The 15,012-nt window shown below is 48.4% G+C and overlaps 1 protein-coding gene across 1 annotated transcript in view; it reads left to right on the top strand.

Moving 5' to 3' along the window:
- The window catches only part of TBC1D1 (TBC1 domain family member 1), a gene marked incomplete at both ends in the record, with an annotated part of 235,246 nt that overhangs the window by 206,200 nt on the left and 14,034 nt on the right, over positions 1 to 15,012 (top strand). The window contains 2 exons of the mRNA XM_080697261.1: positions 6,638 to 6,882; positions 8,810 to 8,969. Of these exons, the coding sequence (XP_080553387.1) occupies positions 6,638 to 6,882; positions 8,810 to 8,969 (405 nt within the window). The remainder of the gene's footprint in view (positions 1 to 6,637; positions 6,883 to 8,809; positions 8,970 to 15,012) is intronic.

Genomic DNA, 15,012 nt, shown 5'->3' with positions numbered 1-15,012 from the left:
TGAGGCTGCTGTGACACCAGGCGTGTGGGGCCCGCTTCGGGCTCTGTCCACACCATGCCTGGAACGCCTCCCGCAGGAAGCCGTGTGCAGTCAGGGACTCTGCAGCCTCTCCTGTGATGGAGGATTTCTCTGAAAGAACATGGGAGACAGGAGCCCCACTGATTGAGAGCGCAGGCGTGGAGCTGCCCTCATCATCCACATCAGTTACTCTCAGCACCACTGGTGTGTGTGTGTGTTAGAGGTCAGTAAAGTGATGGCACCGTGTGTGGCCCCCGCAGGGGTCTGAGGAATCTCAGTGCCCAGAACTGGTGCTTTGATGGGCTCCTGGATGTGCTGCATCTGGGAGACGCAGCTGGGTCTGCACAAGGGCAAAGTGGACGCTAAAGGACACACTGGTCACAAACCCAGCGCTGACATGATGTATTTTAACCAAAGTCTAAAGCCTGCCTGGTGTCTGGAAGAAAAGAAACTGTAATCTAAGCATTCAGAAGACTTTTCTTGTTACTTTTTATGTATTTTTTATTTGGTGCATTATAATTATACATCTTACTAAGGTACAGTGGTAGGAACGTACTGCACACAACCCTTGGAGCGCTTCCCTCCAGGCCCACCCCTGCACCCCATCCTTATCTTTGAGATTGGAATTGGTAATTTTCTCTGTTTGTAGCATTATTCAACTGTTACATTCTTTACATCTCTGTCCCTTCCCTTCCCTGAGCCCCTCCTTCACTCTATTGCAGTCTCTGCTTTTTTTCTGGAGTTACCCTTGCTTCCCAATTTCTGTCAAGGTTCCGTGTATTAGAGAAATGTATAGCTATTCATTTTTGGATACTGACTAATCGCACTTAGCATATATGCTCAGATTCCACCCATGTTCCTGCAAATGATATGATTTTTCTTTTCTTCCTGTCTCCCCCTCCCAAGCGCAGGGATTAGCAAATGATATAGTTTTGTTCTTTATGGCTGAGTAAAATTGCATCGTGTATAGACCACGGTTTTGTGATCCATTCATCTCCCGATGGCCTCCTTGGCTCGGCCTGACTTGGCTGTTGTGACTTGGGCCTCCACTCTATCGCTGTAAGCACCTCAGAAACGAGGGCAGCGGCTGAGTGGGCGCCCGCCGCGTGCTGCCCTCTCGGGGCTGGTGAGCAGCTCCTCGGGCCTCGGGAGTACAGAGCTGCGTGGCATCCCCTGCGTAGGAGGCGGACTGTTCATTGCTAACGGGTGCTAGCACTGCTTTCTCTTTCACCTTCGGATTGAAGTCTGGTGTGAGAAACTAAAAGCCTCTATGGTCACAGACAGGAACATGCCCAGAATTCGTCAGGCAGCAGCTTCTCAGGCACTAACCTGTCTGTCCAGTCTGGGCCTCCGCTCCCTGTAGATTGGCTGAACAAACACGGTTCCAGGGTCATAAATTGTCACACACACACACACACACACACACACACACACACCCGGCTACAGGTACCGTTCCAGAGGGTGTGCCTTGTTTCTGATATTACCAGATCACTTCATGAAATCACATCTGGTCATTCTAAACGGGCTCTGAAAACTCAGAGTGGCATCACTAAGTGTGGGGGTAAAAGGAAAGAGGACAGTGGGGTGCTTTCGTTTCCTGTCATCGGGGCCTGGAATCTTCCTGCTCGCCTGAGTCAGTCGGCAGTCGGTGGTGTGCTGCGTGTGTTAAACAACCCGCTCCTTCCAGGCCCTCAGAAGACGCTGCAATGGCTAGTGTTTGCAGATTCCCATGGTGTTCTGGCTCCCACTGTAGCCCCTTTGAAGCTGCCAACTTGAAGTGAGGGACGCGAGCTGGGCAGAGATGTGCACAGAGCCCCTAGGAGCAATTCTGCGGTCCCTGCACTTGGTCGGCCGTTTCCCAGAAGTCGTCTGCTCACAGAGGAGCGCTCCCTGCTCAGCCTGCCAGCCGTTCCACTCCTGATGAATCCACAGATATTTCCCGAGCACCTGGTGTGTTCCGTGCGCATGCTTGACAGTCCCCGCTGAATAGTCGCATTTTCATTTTGTTGTGGCCAGCCTCAGCTACTTTGGCCCTCTGCAACTTCGTGAGACTCTGCTTAAAAATAATGATAAAAAAAAAAAAAGCTGGGTGTTGTGGTACACACTTGTAATCCCAGCATTTGGGAGGATCGTGGTTCGTGGACAGCCTCAGCTACTTAGTGAGGCCCTCTGCAACTCAGTGAGACCCTGTTTTAAAAATAAAGAACAAAAAATAGGGCTAGGGGTGTAGCTCAGAAGTAGAATGCCCCAGGGTTCCATCCCTAGTACAGAGGGAGGGAGGGAGGGATGAAAATAGACTGGGAATGTAGCTTGGAGATAGGATGATCCCTGGGATCAATCCCTAGTACTGTTAAATAAAAAAGAATACTTGTGTATTTATTTAAAAATAACTAATAAGCTAAGCAGGGTGGTGCACACCTGTAATCCAGTACTTGGGAGGATGAGACAGGAGGATCACAGGTTCAAGGCTAGCCTTAGCATCTTTAGCGAGGCCCTGTTTCAAAATAAAAAAGGGCTAAGGTATATCTTGAAAGTAGAATGTCCCTGGGTTCAATACCCAGTACCAATAAATAAATAAAAACTATAGTAGACTTATGTATAAACATTCTGAAAAATGGCTTAGTCTTTTTAAAAAGATAAGACTGACATTTTTACAATTTTTTTTAAAAAAATCTCTTTTTGAATGAGCTAGTAGAATCAGCTGGATTATCATTTGCTCATTCAGTGTGTTGTGGTTATATGAATTACACCAAGAGAAAGCTGACTTTGCAGAGACCTGTGGCTGGAAAAGGGAAAATGGGCCTCATGGACCCTGAGGGGACACCAGAGGCACCTGGGCCCCCACCTGACCATAACCCAGAACCACTGGCCTAGGATAGCGTGGTGCCTGCTCCGCTCCTGCCAGTCAGGAGCACAAGGCCTGCCCTCGGCTCTTACCCGCCGGGCATGGACTCGGACGCCTCTCTTGCTGTTCCAAGTACAGCACTATGCGGGGCAGGAAATTGCACTTGGAACTCTTTTGTTACACACTGGAAAACCTGGTTTAGTTTGGACAGGTTCTGGCATAAAGAAAATCAATTAGACCTTCTAAAACTCTGCAGTGTGGGAGGCTCTGCTGGTTTGAGTAGTGACTAAAGATGGGGAAGGCTGGTGTCCACAGGTGCTTGCCACGTCTAGAAGACCATAATGTTTATTATTGCTCTTATTTAGAATTCATAATGCCTTTCAGGTCCACATGTATGTGAATCCAAATTTTGTGAACTGGGTCAAAACTTTCCTGTGCCTCTGAAAGTCTGTCAAAAAAGTAAAAATTTTAAGCTCCTATGGAATGCTACAGTTCATGAAATAATGCAGGGTCATTCCTGTGCCATAAGTGTGCGTTATTTTGCATAATGCTACATGACTGCTGAGTGTCTGCCCCCTCTTTTCTCTGTCTTGCTTGGGTGTATCTGAAGGCTGTTACCCAGCGCTGAATGCCATTCCTGGCAGCCCTGTGCATCAGACAGTGTCCCCCAGTGCTGCCAAGCATGCGCTCTGCCCATTTTAGAGAGGAGTCACAGATTACTAGTCCAGTCAGCGCTGCATGTGCCGGTCGTGGTCGCTCTTGTACTTCAGATGCCATCGGAATGCACTCCTGCACTCCAGAGGGTTCTCAGCAGAAGAGATGCTACAGGTTATTTTTTATTAGTAAAATGGATGCTGTTCAGTATCTGTGGTTGGTTATAAAGGCACGCAGGCCCTGTGGCCGGTGCCTGCCGGGCCCTCACCACACTCCCTGGAGCATCGGTGTGGCTGGACTGTGGCGGCCTGGGTTGCCACCACATCATACTGTGCCCACCTCCCACCTAACCCTTTGCAGGAGGTGGCTGTTGGAGGTCCAAGGACAGAGCCTGTGAGAAGCTTCGTGTGTGGGTCCTTCTTGCTGGCAGCTTGCCAGGAAGAAAGATCATGTGTGCGGAAGAGTATGGCCTAAGGTTTGCTTGGCTTTCACTTGACTTAGGAACAAGGCTGTGGGGAAGATGGCCGGAGCTGCTCAGAGGGCCGCCTCTCCCCAGGTAGCGTACGTGATTTGCTGGGCCCATTGCAAAATGAAGATGCAGAGCTCCTTGTTCAAAAATGAGGGATTCTAAGACAGAACAGCAGGAAGCCCTGCACGAGGCCCTTGAGCACAGACTGGTGTGACCGCACGGGACACCGACCCGTGAAGCCAGCTCCACTCCTAGATCTGACCCTTTTGAGTGGCCGGATGTGCATACGTCACTCCCCAGCCGCCAGGCCCCCTTTTAGGGATGCTTTGAGGGTTAAATGGGGAATGGCTGCTCCACAGGCAAGGCCCCCTTAGGGTGAGATCTGGTCTCTGTGTAGGATAGTGTTTGAGAGAGGGGGTATGGTTAGTGGGAAGGATCACATTGGCAGATTCATAAAAAGACCAAAGAGCTGACTATTCTCTGGCATTCCCCACCCGCGTGACTCCAATGGTTTCTGCCACCGCACCTGCTTGAGACCCAGAGCAGAGGTGTGCCTTCTGGGTGGGGTGGGGTGTGAGCAGGTGTGCAGAGGCAGAGGGGCCCCATCTGCCTGGAGCTGGTGGGGATAACAAAGTCAAAGGAAGGCTACATATTTTTAAGGATCTGAGGGAAGCAATACATTTGCACTGTCTGTTACAGACACCATAACGGGTTTTTGAGTCCTTGAGATATGGCTGGTCCAAGTTGAGGTGTGCCGCCAGTGAAATGAATGCACTGGACTTTGAAGACTCGGGAAGAAAAGAAGAAAGGGCCCCATTTTTATGTGGGTTACATGCAAAAATGATAGTATATGCGGGGTTAAGCAAAGTGTCTTGCTAAAATTACTTTCTCCCATTACTTTGTAATGCTGCTGCTAGAAATGTTAAGTTGTATCTGAGGGGCTTATAGGTCTGATTACAGCTGGGTTGTACTTGCACCTCTAAACCAGAAAACTGCACAGGCTTGACCCTGCCCCTCCTCTGCGTACCCACGCCTCCGCCGCGCACGGCCCTGAGCGCTTCCCAGGCCACAGGCACCCCCACCCACAGGCCTGGCATGCGGAGCTTCAGTCTGTGTGTACATTTTGTTCTCTGCAAGGAGTATGTGGGGAAGACGTACTGGAGGAAGAGGCAGGTCAGGAAGGATATCAGGAAAGCAACTAGAAGACTGTTGTCATCCTCCTAAGTGAGGTTTATTTGATTTGATTTTTTTTTTTTTTTTCCGGGTCTGGGAGTGGAATCCAGAAGCATTCGACCTCCGAGCTACACCCCCTGCCCTATTTTTTATTCTTTAATTTGAAACGGTCTCACTGAGTTGCAGAGGGCCTCACTAGGTAGCTGAGGCTGTCCGTGAACTGCGGTCCTCCGGTCTCAGCCTCCTGAATGCTGGGATCACAAGCGTGCCCACCACGCCCGGCTCTAAGTGAGGTTTAGACAAGCCCATCTGGATGGATTAAATGCTCCCTCAGGAACCTGAGGGGGGAGGAACATATGACTGTTCCCCCTCCCTCTGCCGAGACCAGGTAGCTGCAGGTAGCGTCTGTCCTCAATGCTCTTTGCCCTCGCTGACCTGTCCAGCCCATGACTCCTGCCTGGGTCCAGGCAAGGCCTGCGGATCCTGTCTTAACCACACTCTTCTGTGTCGGCGCCGTCACACCCGTCTGTGCTCCTGGTCCCTTCTGTCACATTCTAGGAGAAGATGAGCGGTCTCGACAGTATCAGCCACAAAAACCACCTGGACCAAAAAAAAAAACTCTCAGCCTTATTTGAATATTAACTTTGTGTGAATCAGGATCTTGAGAGCATCTTAATTCTTTTTAACCCTTTCCTGGAAAGCAGTTGTCTGTGTAAAAGAAAACCCCTCTGCCTTTGCCTGTTTCTGCCTGGTTTTTTTTTTTTTTTTTTTTTTTGTGTGTGTGTGTGTGTGTGTGTGTGTGTGTGTGGTACTAGGGTTAGAACTCAGGGGCATTCTACCTCCAAGCTACACCCCCAGCCCTATTTTTTTATCCTTTATTTTGAAACAGGGTCTCACTGAGTTGCAAAGGGCCTCACTAAGTAGCTGAGGCTGTCTGTGAACTGTGATCCTCCTGTGGTTTAGATTGCAGAAAGGTGCCTGTGACAAGAAGGGCTCCAGGCGGCAGAATACATGCAGCCTGGGGAAAGCTGACGGCAGGGAAGGTCTGCAGCAGGGCAGGGCCTTTCATATACATTCAATTTTGTGGAGCCGGAGGTCAGGCAGCCGTACCTGTAGCGCTCCTCTGGAGAACGGAGGTTATGTGGAGAGGATTTGCAGTTCTCTCTCTATTTTAGATTAAAATCCAGATATTTGCAGGACCAAAAGTGGTTCTAATTTCTTCTACCTGAACCACCTACACACACACACACACACACACACACACACACACACACACACACACACACAACACACACTTGATCCATGGCTGATTTTGAATTGCAGACATTAAGAACAATGGGCTGGTCTGCTTCGAGAGCAGAGGTGAGGTGTGAGGCCTCCAGAGTGTGTCGCTCTCGTCCGAAGCACATGCGTTTCTGGCTCCACCCTCAGGCTTGCTGGCTGGCTTTTATTACAACTTACATGTCTTCTCTCCCCAGGGCGAACCTTTCCAACACACCCATACTTCTCTGCCCAGCTTGGAGCCGGGCAGCTGTCACTGTACAACATTTTGAAGGCCTACTCGCTTCTAGACCAGGAAGTGGGATACTGCCAAGGGCTCAGCTTTGTAGCAGGCATTTTGCTTCTTCATATGAGCGAGGAAGAGGCGTTTAAAATGCTCAAGTTTCTGATGTTTGACATGGGATTGCGGAAGCAGTATCGGCCGGACATGATCATTTTACAGGTATAGAGCATTCCTTGTGTCTTTAACAAAAACAGATACTAAAAATGTGTATTGTTCCTCCTCAGGTGATCTAAGGGGCTTTTCCACCAGCCTTTAGCATTGAGAGCGTCGTCACTGCTGCAGGCTTGCCCTGTGCTGGGCTTTCTTCCATGCGCTCCATATACACTGACCTGCATAGTGACCACAAAGAGACACCATGTTATAGATTGGGAAACTGAGGCTCAAAGCAGCCACATCCTTGGGCTGCGTCACACAGCCAGCACATGGCTAAGCTGCAATTTAAAGCCAAGTCTCTTTGACTCTGAGACCTTCCCTCTCTGTCTTTTCATTAAACACCAGGTGTCTAATGTAGCTCTCTGAATACATTAACCATCAGACAGTTTTAACTCCTGACTCCCACCCTGGACACCTGCTACCTCCTCTGCCCAGGACCCCTCCCATCTCTGTTGTCCAGGGTTCACCTCAGGCACCGCATCCTGGGGACACGCTTGCTGCCCTCGGATGCCGGCTCCTCCCAGGCCCGCCCCAGGTGCCCTCTGGCACATTCCCCTTCTCATTTCCTTGACATCATATATTTTTCGTTTACTTCCCTGTCTGTTTTCTGACTTTCCTTGGCATATAATCTTTGTGCAAGGGAAAGGGAAGGTTTTGTGAGTCTTGGAGCTGTGTCCCTAGATTCTAGAATAGCACCTGGTTTGGAGTGGGTACCAGTCAGTATTTGGTGAATGACCACGTCTTTTAAGGGAAGCCAAACACAGCAGTGTGCTGCCCGTGCAGGCGGCCCCCGCGCCTCTCGGGTCGGGAGGGCTCTGGGTCCTGCTGTCAGACCTCTCTGAAAGCTGCTTAAAGTGTTGGAGCATGTGTTTATATGTTTATCTCCCAGCAGGAGACATTTCAGAGCCTTAGAAAGTATCATTAGAGCCGAGAACTTTGAGAGCACCCAGTTAGGTGATTAAAGTCCTCTCGCCTCTATCCGTGGATATGAGCCACGTGAACATAGATCTCACAGAAGGAAACTGTTTTGTCCACTGAAAGATTCAGCCCACACGGCGCTTCCCACAATACTGCAGGCTCTCTTTGCATTCCCTCCTTTGCCCGTGTTGGGGCAGCTTTCATCAGAGAGCAGAATTTTTGAATTTTATGTAATTTAGCATAATGCATAAGTCTTTTTGGACTGGTGGCCTTGGTTGATTTAGAGTTGTACATCTCCAGCTTGGAGCATCTCTGTTGAATCCTGACCCTTTCTAGGTTATCACTGCTCAGGCCCAGGCTACGGGGTGCTCAGTGGGCTGGCTTAGGGACCTTTGTGAGCCATGGGGCTCCTGGGAACTCATTCTCCAAAGAGGGCCCCCTTGATGTTGAAGTTCAACTTTAGTTGGAAAGAGTTATTTGGTTCATATTATTAAGATAAACACTTTTCATTTAAGCTTGCCCAGGATTTATGTACTTCACATGTTCTAAATCTAAAGAATTTAATTTAATCTGCCTATTGAGTAGTTTTGGAGGAGTCTGGAGGGAATTGACTAAGTGAACTTGTACAGTGGACTTCTCTGGAATCAGGACATGCCCCCAGTTCATTCTTAGCAGAGAGACTGGCCTTTTATTTCTAATTCCCCTGAGCCTGAGTTGTTATAATGTATATTTTGTAAGATAATTTTTTAAATGTTTGCACAGGCAGATGTTTAGATTCTCTTAGCCAAGGGACACAAGGGGGCAGTATCAAGGAAGTGGTAGGAGCCCCCATGTGAGTGTTCCAGGCCTGCTCCCAGCTGGGCCCTGGGGCATAGCAGATCCCAGGAAGCACTATGGGACAGATTAGTGGCTGAGCTCAGTGGACAGGCCAAGCTCGGTAGAACCTTTGAGGTGCTAACAGTTCACACCCCACGAGGAGGCTGAGTTGGTGTCCGTAGCCTCTGTTGTCTTGCAGATCCAGATGTACCAGCTGTCGCGGCTCCTGCACGACTACCACCGAGACCTCTACAACCACCTGGAGGAGCACGAGATCAGCCCGAGCCTCTACGCCGCACCCTGGTTCCTCACTGTGTTCGCCTCCCAGTTCCCGCTGGGCTTCGTGGCCAGAGTCTTCGGTGAGCTTTGTGCATCCATTTTCCAGAACCAGTGTTCTCCTGTTTGAAGAGCAGCATCTATTGTCACTTAATCATGGTTCTGCTTATTTTTCTTAGCTGTATGTCTCACAAGAACAGGGAATTGTTTGATGGTCTAGATTGATTTTGGTTGGTTTGGGGACTTTTGAGGCCTGTGTAACTTGCGGTCATCCTAGGGCCTCCCGGGGGCCTCCATCTTGAGAGTTTAAGTTAGAATCCCTCTCCAGAAGGCTCCCCCAGAACAGACATCTGGCAGACTTTGCTGAGGAGCCCCAAAGGTATATTTCCCCACACATCTCCTTCCTTGACCTCCCCACCAGCTACTTAGGACTTTCCAACCCGCAGCCTCTGGGCCGTAGCTCCTTGTAGATCCTCCGTCTCCTCCTACCCCCCTTCTCCTGTTCTAGGCTCTCTGTTCTGTCTGCAGTCATTCTGGAGACCTGTCTGGCTCTGAGTGACACGTCTCTGGGCAACTCGCCCTCTTCCACCTGGGGCCTTTCACACGCACCTGCTCCTGATTCACTCTGAGAGCACGCGCCTTTGTGTGCAGTCTCAAAGCTGCAGGGCTGGCAGGGGTAGGGCCATTGTCGTGGATAGCATGAGCCAGGTGGCTTGCTGCCAGCATGACCCATTCCTGCAGGGTTTGTATTCCCTACTTCAAAATAAAAGAAGTATTTTTGACAATCGTTTCTTTTTATTTAATTTTGTTTGTGTGTATGGTACCTGGGGATGGAATCCAGGGGCTTTCTACCTCCAAACTACACTCCCAACCCTATTTTTATTCTTAATTATGAAACAGGGTATCACTGATTTGCAAAGGGCCTAACTAAGTAGCTGAAGCTGTCTGTGAACCACCATTCTCCTCCCGAATGCTGGGATTACAAATGTGCACCACCACGCCAGTCTTACTTAATTTTTTATTGTGAAGTTTAAAAAGGTTTCTAAAAAATTGATAGTCATCACATCATATTAAGTGTATTTAATTTTTTATGAAGAATCATTCAGTAATATAAAAACTTGTAAGCTAGCTGGGCATGGCGGCATATGCCTGTAATCATAGTACTTGGGAGGTTGAGACAAGAAGATTGCAGGCTTGAGACCAGCTTCAGCAACTTAGTGAGACTTCATGCAACCTAGTGAGACCCTACTTCCAAACAAAAAATTAAATAGGACTGGTGGTATAACTTGGAGGTAGAATGCCCCTGGGTTCAATCCCCAGTACCACAAAAGAAAAATTCTATATATATATTCATCTTATCTTACTTTTTTGTGTGTGTGGTACTGGGGGTAGAACCCAGAGGCTTTCTACCTCTGGTCTATACTCCCAGGCCTATATTATGTTTTATTTGGAAACAGGGTCTCACTAAGTTGCTGAGAGCCTCACTAAGTAGCTGAGGCTGGCTTCAAACCTGTGTGATTCTCCTGTCTCAGCCTCCCAAGAATGGGGATCACAAGTGTGTGCCATAATGCCTGGCTTCATCTTATTCTGCTTTTAAAGATTTATTTTTACAATCAGAGCATCTTAAAGTGGATGTACAAAAATATTGAGAGTGTACTATTTTAGGCATACTTTGGTTATACATATCTACAAATTCTAGAAATCCTAATTTTGTTTTGTTTTTTTGCTTTTTGGCAGTAATGGGGATTGAACATAGGGATGCTGTACCACTGAGCTACATCTCCAGCCCTTTTCATTTTTTATGTTGAGGCAGGGTTCTACTAAGTTATCCTTTGAACTTGGGGAGTAGCTAGAGTTACAGGTGTGCTTTTGGAATTCCTTCTAATAACTTCCTAAGTAAAAGCCAAAGCCAGTAGAGGCAGGCTGTTTTGCATTTGTAGATACAGTGATGGATCTTAGATTTCATATACAGTCCACATAAAGATGCCAGTGTCTGCCTCATCCCTGGCCCCACTGTCCCCTGCTGTTCTAAGTAAGCCTCCATCTGGCTGACTGTGGCTCAGGGATGGCAAGCAAGAGGCAGGCTGTCCTGGTGCCAGGACTGTGCAAACACTGCTGGGTATTTTTCCTAGTTCTTCCGAGCTTGCGACTTAAGACATTTAGCCAGGTCCACTGAAAAGATGAGGTGGTTTATTTATATATTATTTGATGGTACTGCAGATTGAACCCTGAGGCCTTCTATACCTCTGAGCTAGACCCCCCCCCCCAGTCCTATTTTATTTTTTAGTTTGAAGCAGAGTCTCAATGAGTTGATGATAGCCTCACTAAGTTGCTGAGGCTGGCTTTAAACCAACAATCCCCCGTCTCACCTTTCTGTGTAGCTGTGATTTCAGGCCGTGCCATGACGTCTGGCTAAAGAGTTTTTAAGAGCCACTTATATGATAGCATTAGTGACAACCCTGTTTGTTGAGCTCCAGGATGACAGATAGCTTAGTTTTACGTTCCAGAGCCTGCCATGGACCCTCTATCATCTTTTTTGGTCTGAGGCCCATTTCATTATAAGCCTTTAAGTCTGTTCAAACCTAAAAACAAATGGACCTTTGCTGACCCTTTATTAATTTGATCACTAAGTAAAGCATCCTCAGCACACGTTAGCATTGCTCACGTATTATAAGTAGGTACCTTGAGTTAAGGGCACTGCCTGAAGGGGCCGCTGCCATGGCCGCATCGCCACACAGGGCGGTCGCGCTGCGTGTCCCTCCTTCTGGTGCCATGTAGAGTGAACCGGCCTCCTCTAGTGTGTTTCCAGTTTGGGTGTAGCTGGGCCCTGGAAGAAGTGCTTTCTCCTGCCCAAGGAAGAGGCTGCAGCGTTGGGCTCCTGAGGTTTTCCTACACGATGCCCTGCCGGGGAGAGGAAGAGCAGGTGGAACATAAGACTGGGAGTTTGGTACAGCTCGCAGAAGCCACCCCACCCATTTAGCAAAGCCTTCAGAGAAGCCTTAGGACAAAAATAGACTGGGAAAGTGACGGGATTGTGTGGCCAAGAAACTGGCTGCTCGGCCGATGTGACGCTATGGTGTAGAGTGAGTTTTTGCAAAACTTGCACAGTTTTGTCAGCCTTCATGGTCCCTCGTCCCATTCCTGATAGGAATGTGGGGCACTGCAGCCAGAGGACCTCAGCCTCCCAGGGGGCGCCAAGGAGGGGATGTCACCTGCACAGACGCATGGCTGGGAGAGACGTGCGAGTTCACGTAGGGACGCTGCTCTTGCAGATCAGGGCTGCGAAGAGCGGCCTCGCACGACAGCGCTTGACGGAGCTGCTGAGCCGTCTCAGAGGAAAGCAGTTATTTGTGTCGTTCTCAGCAGATAATGTGCAAAGCGGCGGAGTCAGCTGAATTTCAGGCTCTCGACTTCCTGTTTCTAGGAGCCTTGTAAAGGCAGAGTAGAAAGGGAAGGAGTGGAAAGAAAGCCCCGTGGGCAGGAAGTGGCTGTCCTGCTGAGCTGGGCCACGGCCGGTCACTTTCTGTGCAGTGGTTTCCAATGCAAGACATTAGCGTGCTTTTCTGGGGACAGTTACTTTTTCTTTTAATTCCAGAATGCAAAATGTGTAAGAATTAGAAGCCACCAGGCAAAATATTCTCTACTACCCTAACCCGTGGGCATAGATAGCTTTTTTTTTTTTTTGCTATTATTTTAAAATTACTGTGTGTGTGTGTGTGTGTGTGTGAGAGAGAGAGAGAGAGAGAGAGAGAGAGAGAGAGAGAGAGAGAGAGATAGATAGATAGATACTGGGGTTCCTGGAAACCCTTCAACCTCCAGGCTACGCTCCCAGACCTATTTTTTATACTTTTTTATTTGGAAACAGGGTCTCTTAACCCAGCGCGGCTGGCTTCGAACCTGCACGATCCTCCTGTCTCCGCCTCCCAAGCGTGGGGATTACAAGCGTGCGCCACCACGCCCGGCTTAAAATTACATTTAAGTTTTAAAATTCCCAGTTGGAAAAAAGGATACTGATTGTTTGAAGAAAATAGATGCTAAGCTAGGTGATCACAGGTCGAGGTCAACCTCAGCAACTTAGCCAGACTCTATTTCAAAATAAAGAGGGCTGGGGGCAGAGCTCAGAGATAGAATGCCCCCGTAAAATATATGCGCACATATGTTGCGGTGGTAAATGGTGCTGTGGGCTCTTTTCCTTTATTCAACTAAAGTTCGTTAAACAGAAAATTAAAACTAATAGGCAGCTTGGTGCAGCTTTAACAAGTCTTTATTACAAAATCAGTAGGAAATAGAGAAGAGAAGAAAAAGAAAATGGAACTCTGACCCCCTCCCTTCCTAGCCTTTAAATAGAGTGGTATCTCCTTATCAGCATCACCAAGGCAATGGGCTAGTAACTTATTTCTTAGCCAGGTGGTACCTCTTTGCCTCTGGAACCGGGCACTTACTACGCGCAGGGGTCAATAACCTACCTGGTTTCTGCCTCTATTGTATTGGGCAGTGTTGGTTGCTCATCAGCTATGGGGGCTTTGAAGCAGCACATGGAGTTTACCTTTTCTATACCCAGGCAAGGTCACAAAGGACAGGAGGTAAACATAGGCATTGTTTTTTTTTTTTTTTTTTTTTTTTTTTTTTTTTTTTTTAGGGCTAAAGGCTTCAATTGTCTTTAAGGCTTTTAAGACTAATGGCCCTAATTTTCTTTAGATCCTTACTATAGGTTAACCATTAAAACAAAGGGCAGAAAGAGAGGGGAACTTTGCATTGTAACAGCTGCCACCCCTTCCTGCCTGAGCGCCTGCACAGCACGCAAGCTCTGACTGCTTTTTTATTTTGGAAACTAATACCAGAGCAATTTTCCAGTATCAGCACAGTATATACACATATCCATATGTGTGTGTTTATACATATATGTATATACATGTTCTCAGCAAATAATATATTCATGCATACATACATACATACAGTACATGCTGGCAGGCAGTGTCATGATATAAAATCCTAGCTACTGGGGAGGCCAGGGCAGAAGCATCACACATAAAAAGGGATGGGGACATTGCTCAGCGGCTCAGTGGTAGAATGCCCACAGGTTTAATCCCCAGTGCCACGCACACATACAAATGTAGATACTACCCTCACAAGTGTCATCAAATAGACTTAGAAGCCCCTTCCTCTCCAGACAAACCTGGAGAAGGTCTTTCCTTTGACCCTTCCAGCACATTCCTCATTTTGTGCCCAGATGAAGTCCTTAAGACCTCCCCAGTCTGGCGGAAGCTCCCAGGGCTGAGGCGGGCTTGGGAGAGTCAGCAGGGTCACGTGCAGAGCATTTCTCGGTTGCGAGCCTGCTGGTGGGAACAGTTCGGCTGCTGAAGAGGCGCCCTCCCTCTCTCTTAAGCTAACCAGCCCTTGCTTGGAGGAGACCCATAACCTGGATCTCATGGACACCATCCCCTTACCCACTCAGATCAAAGGAACAGGAGGCCTTCAGTGACTTTGCTGTGTTCTGCAAAGTGACCCGGGCAGGAGGCCCGGTGACTTGGCCCTCCCGCCCCGCCGTGCGCATTCGTCCCACACCGACACTCCCCTTACCAAGCGGGGCCCTTTCACGCTTCCCACATTTACCTTCCTCCTTCTGCTCAACATTCCCTGACTTCTTACCTACTCGTTCTCGTTGGTTCTTCACGCACTTGCCTTTCCTTGGTCTCTTCCCCTCCTCTTTATTCTCTCGGCACCCTGGGCATTGCTCTACCAAGCCAGGCCTTGTTGGCATGTCTCCAGTTGTCCCTGTGTTTTATTCACGCACACAGTGCCTGGCATGGAGCGGATGCACGGCGAATGCTTGGGGTCGATTAGAAGGAGCTCCTCGGCAGGCGGGAGGGCGCTCTGAGGACATACGTCATGAATAGCATCGGGAAGGGCATTCCCTTTTACCCCATTAGATACAAACGAAACCAATAAAATACAGCTGAGGTTACATATGCATTTTAACATATCAAATAAAGAGATTCAAGCACACACAAACATCTCTCTAGATTTCAGTTCCTTATTACAATCCAGAAAAGTCTTAGTTTACAATTGCAGGAAGCTCTCTAACTCGATTTGTTTTAAAAAACAAGGTCCTAAACAAATCAATAA

The sequence above is a fragment of the Muscardinus avellanarius genome (genome assembly GCF_963383645.1).
Source record: "Muscardinus avellanarius genome assembly, chromosome: 6".
Classification (NCBI taxonomy): Eukaryota; Metazoa; Chordata; class Mammalia; order Rodentia; family Gliridae; genus Muscardinus; species Muscardinus avellanarius.
This window is presented reverse-complemented; position numbering and strand designations above follow the sequence as displayed.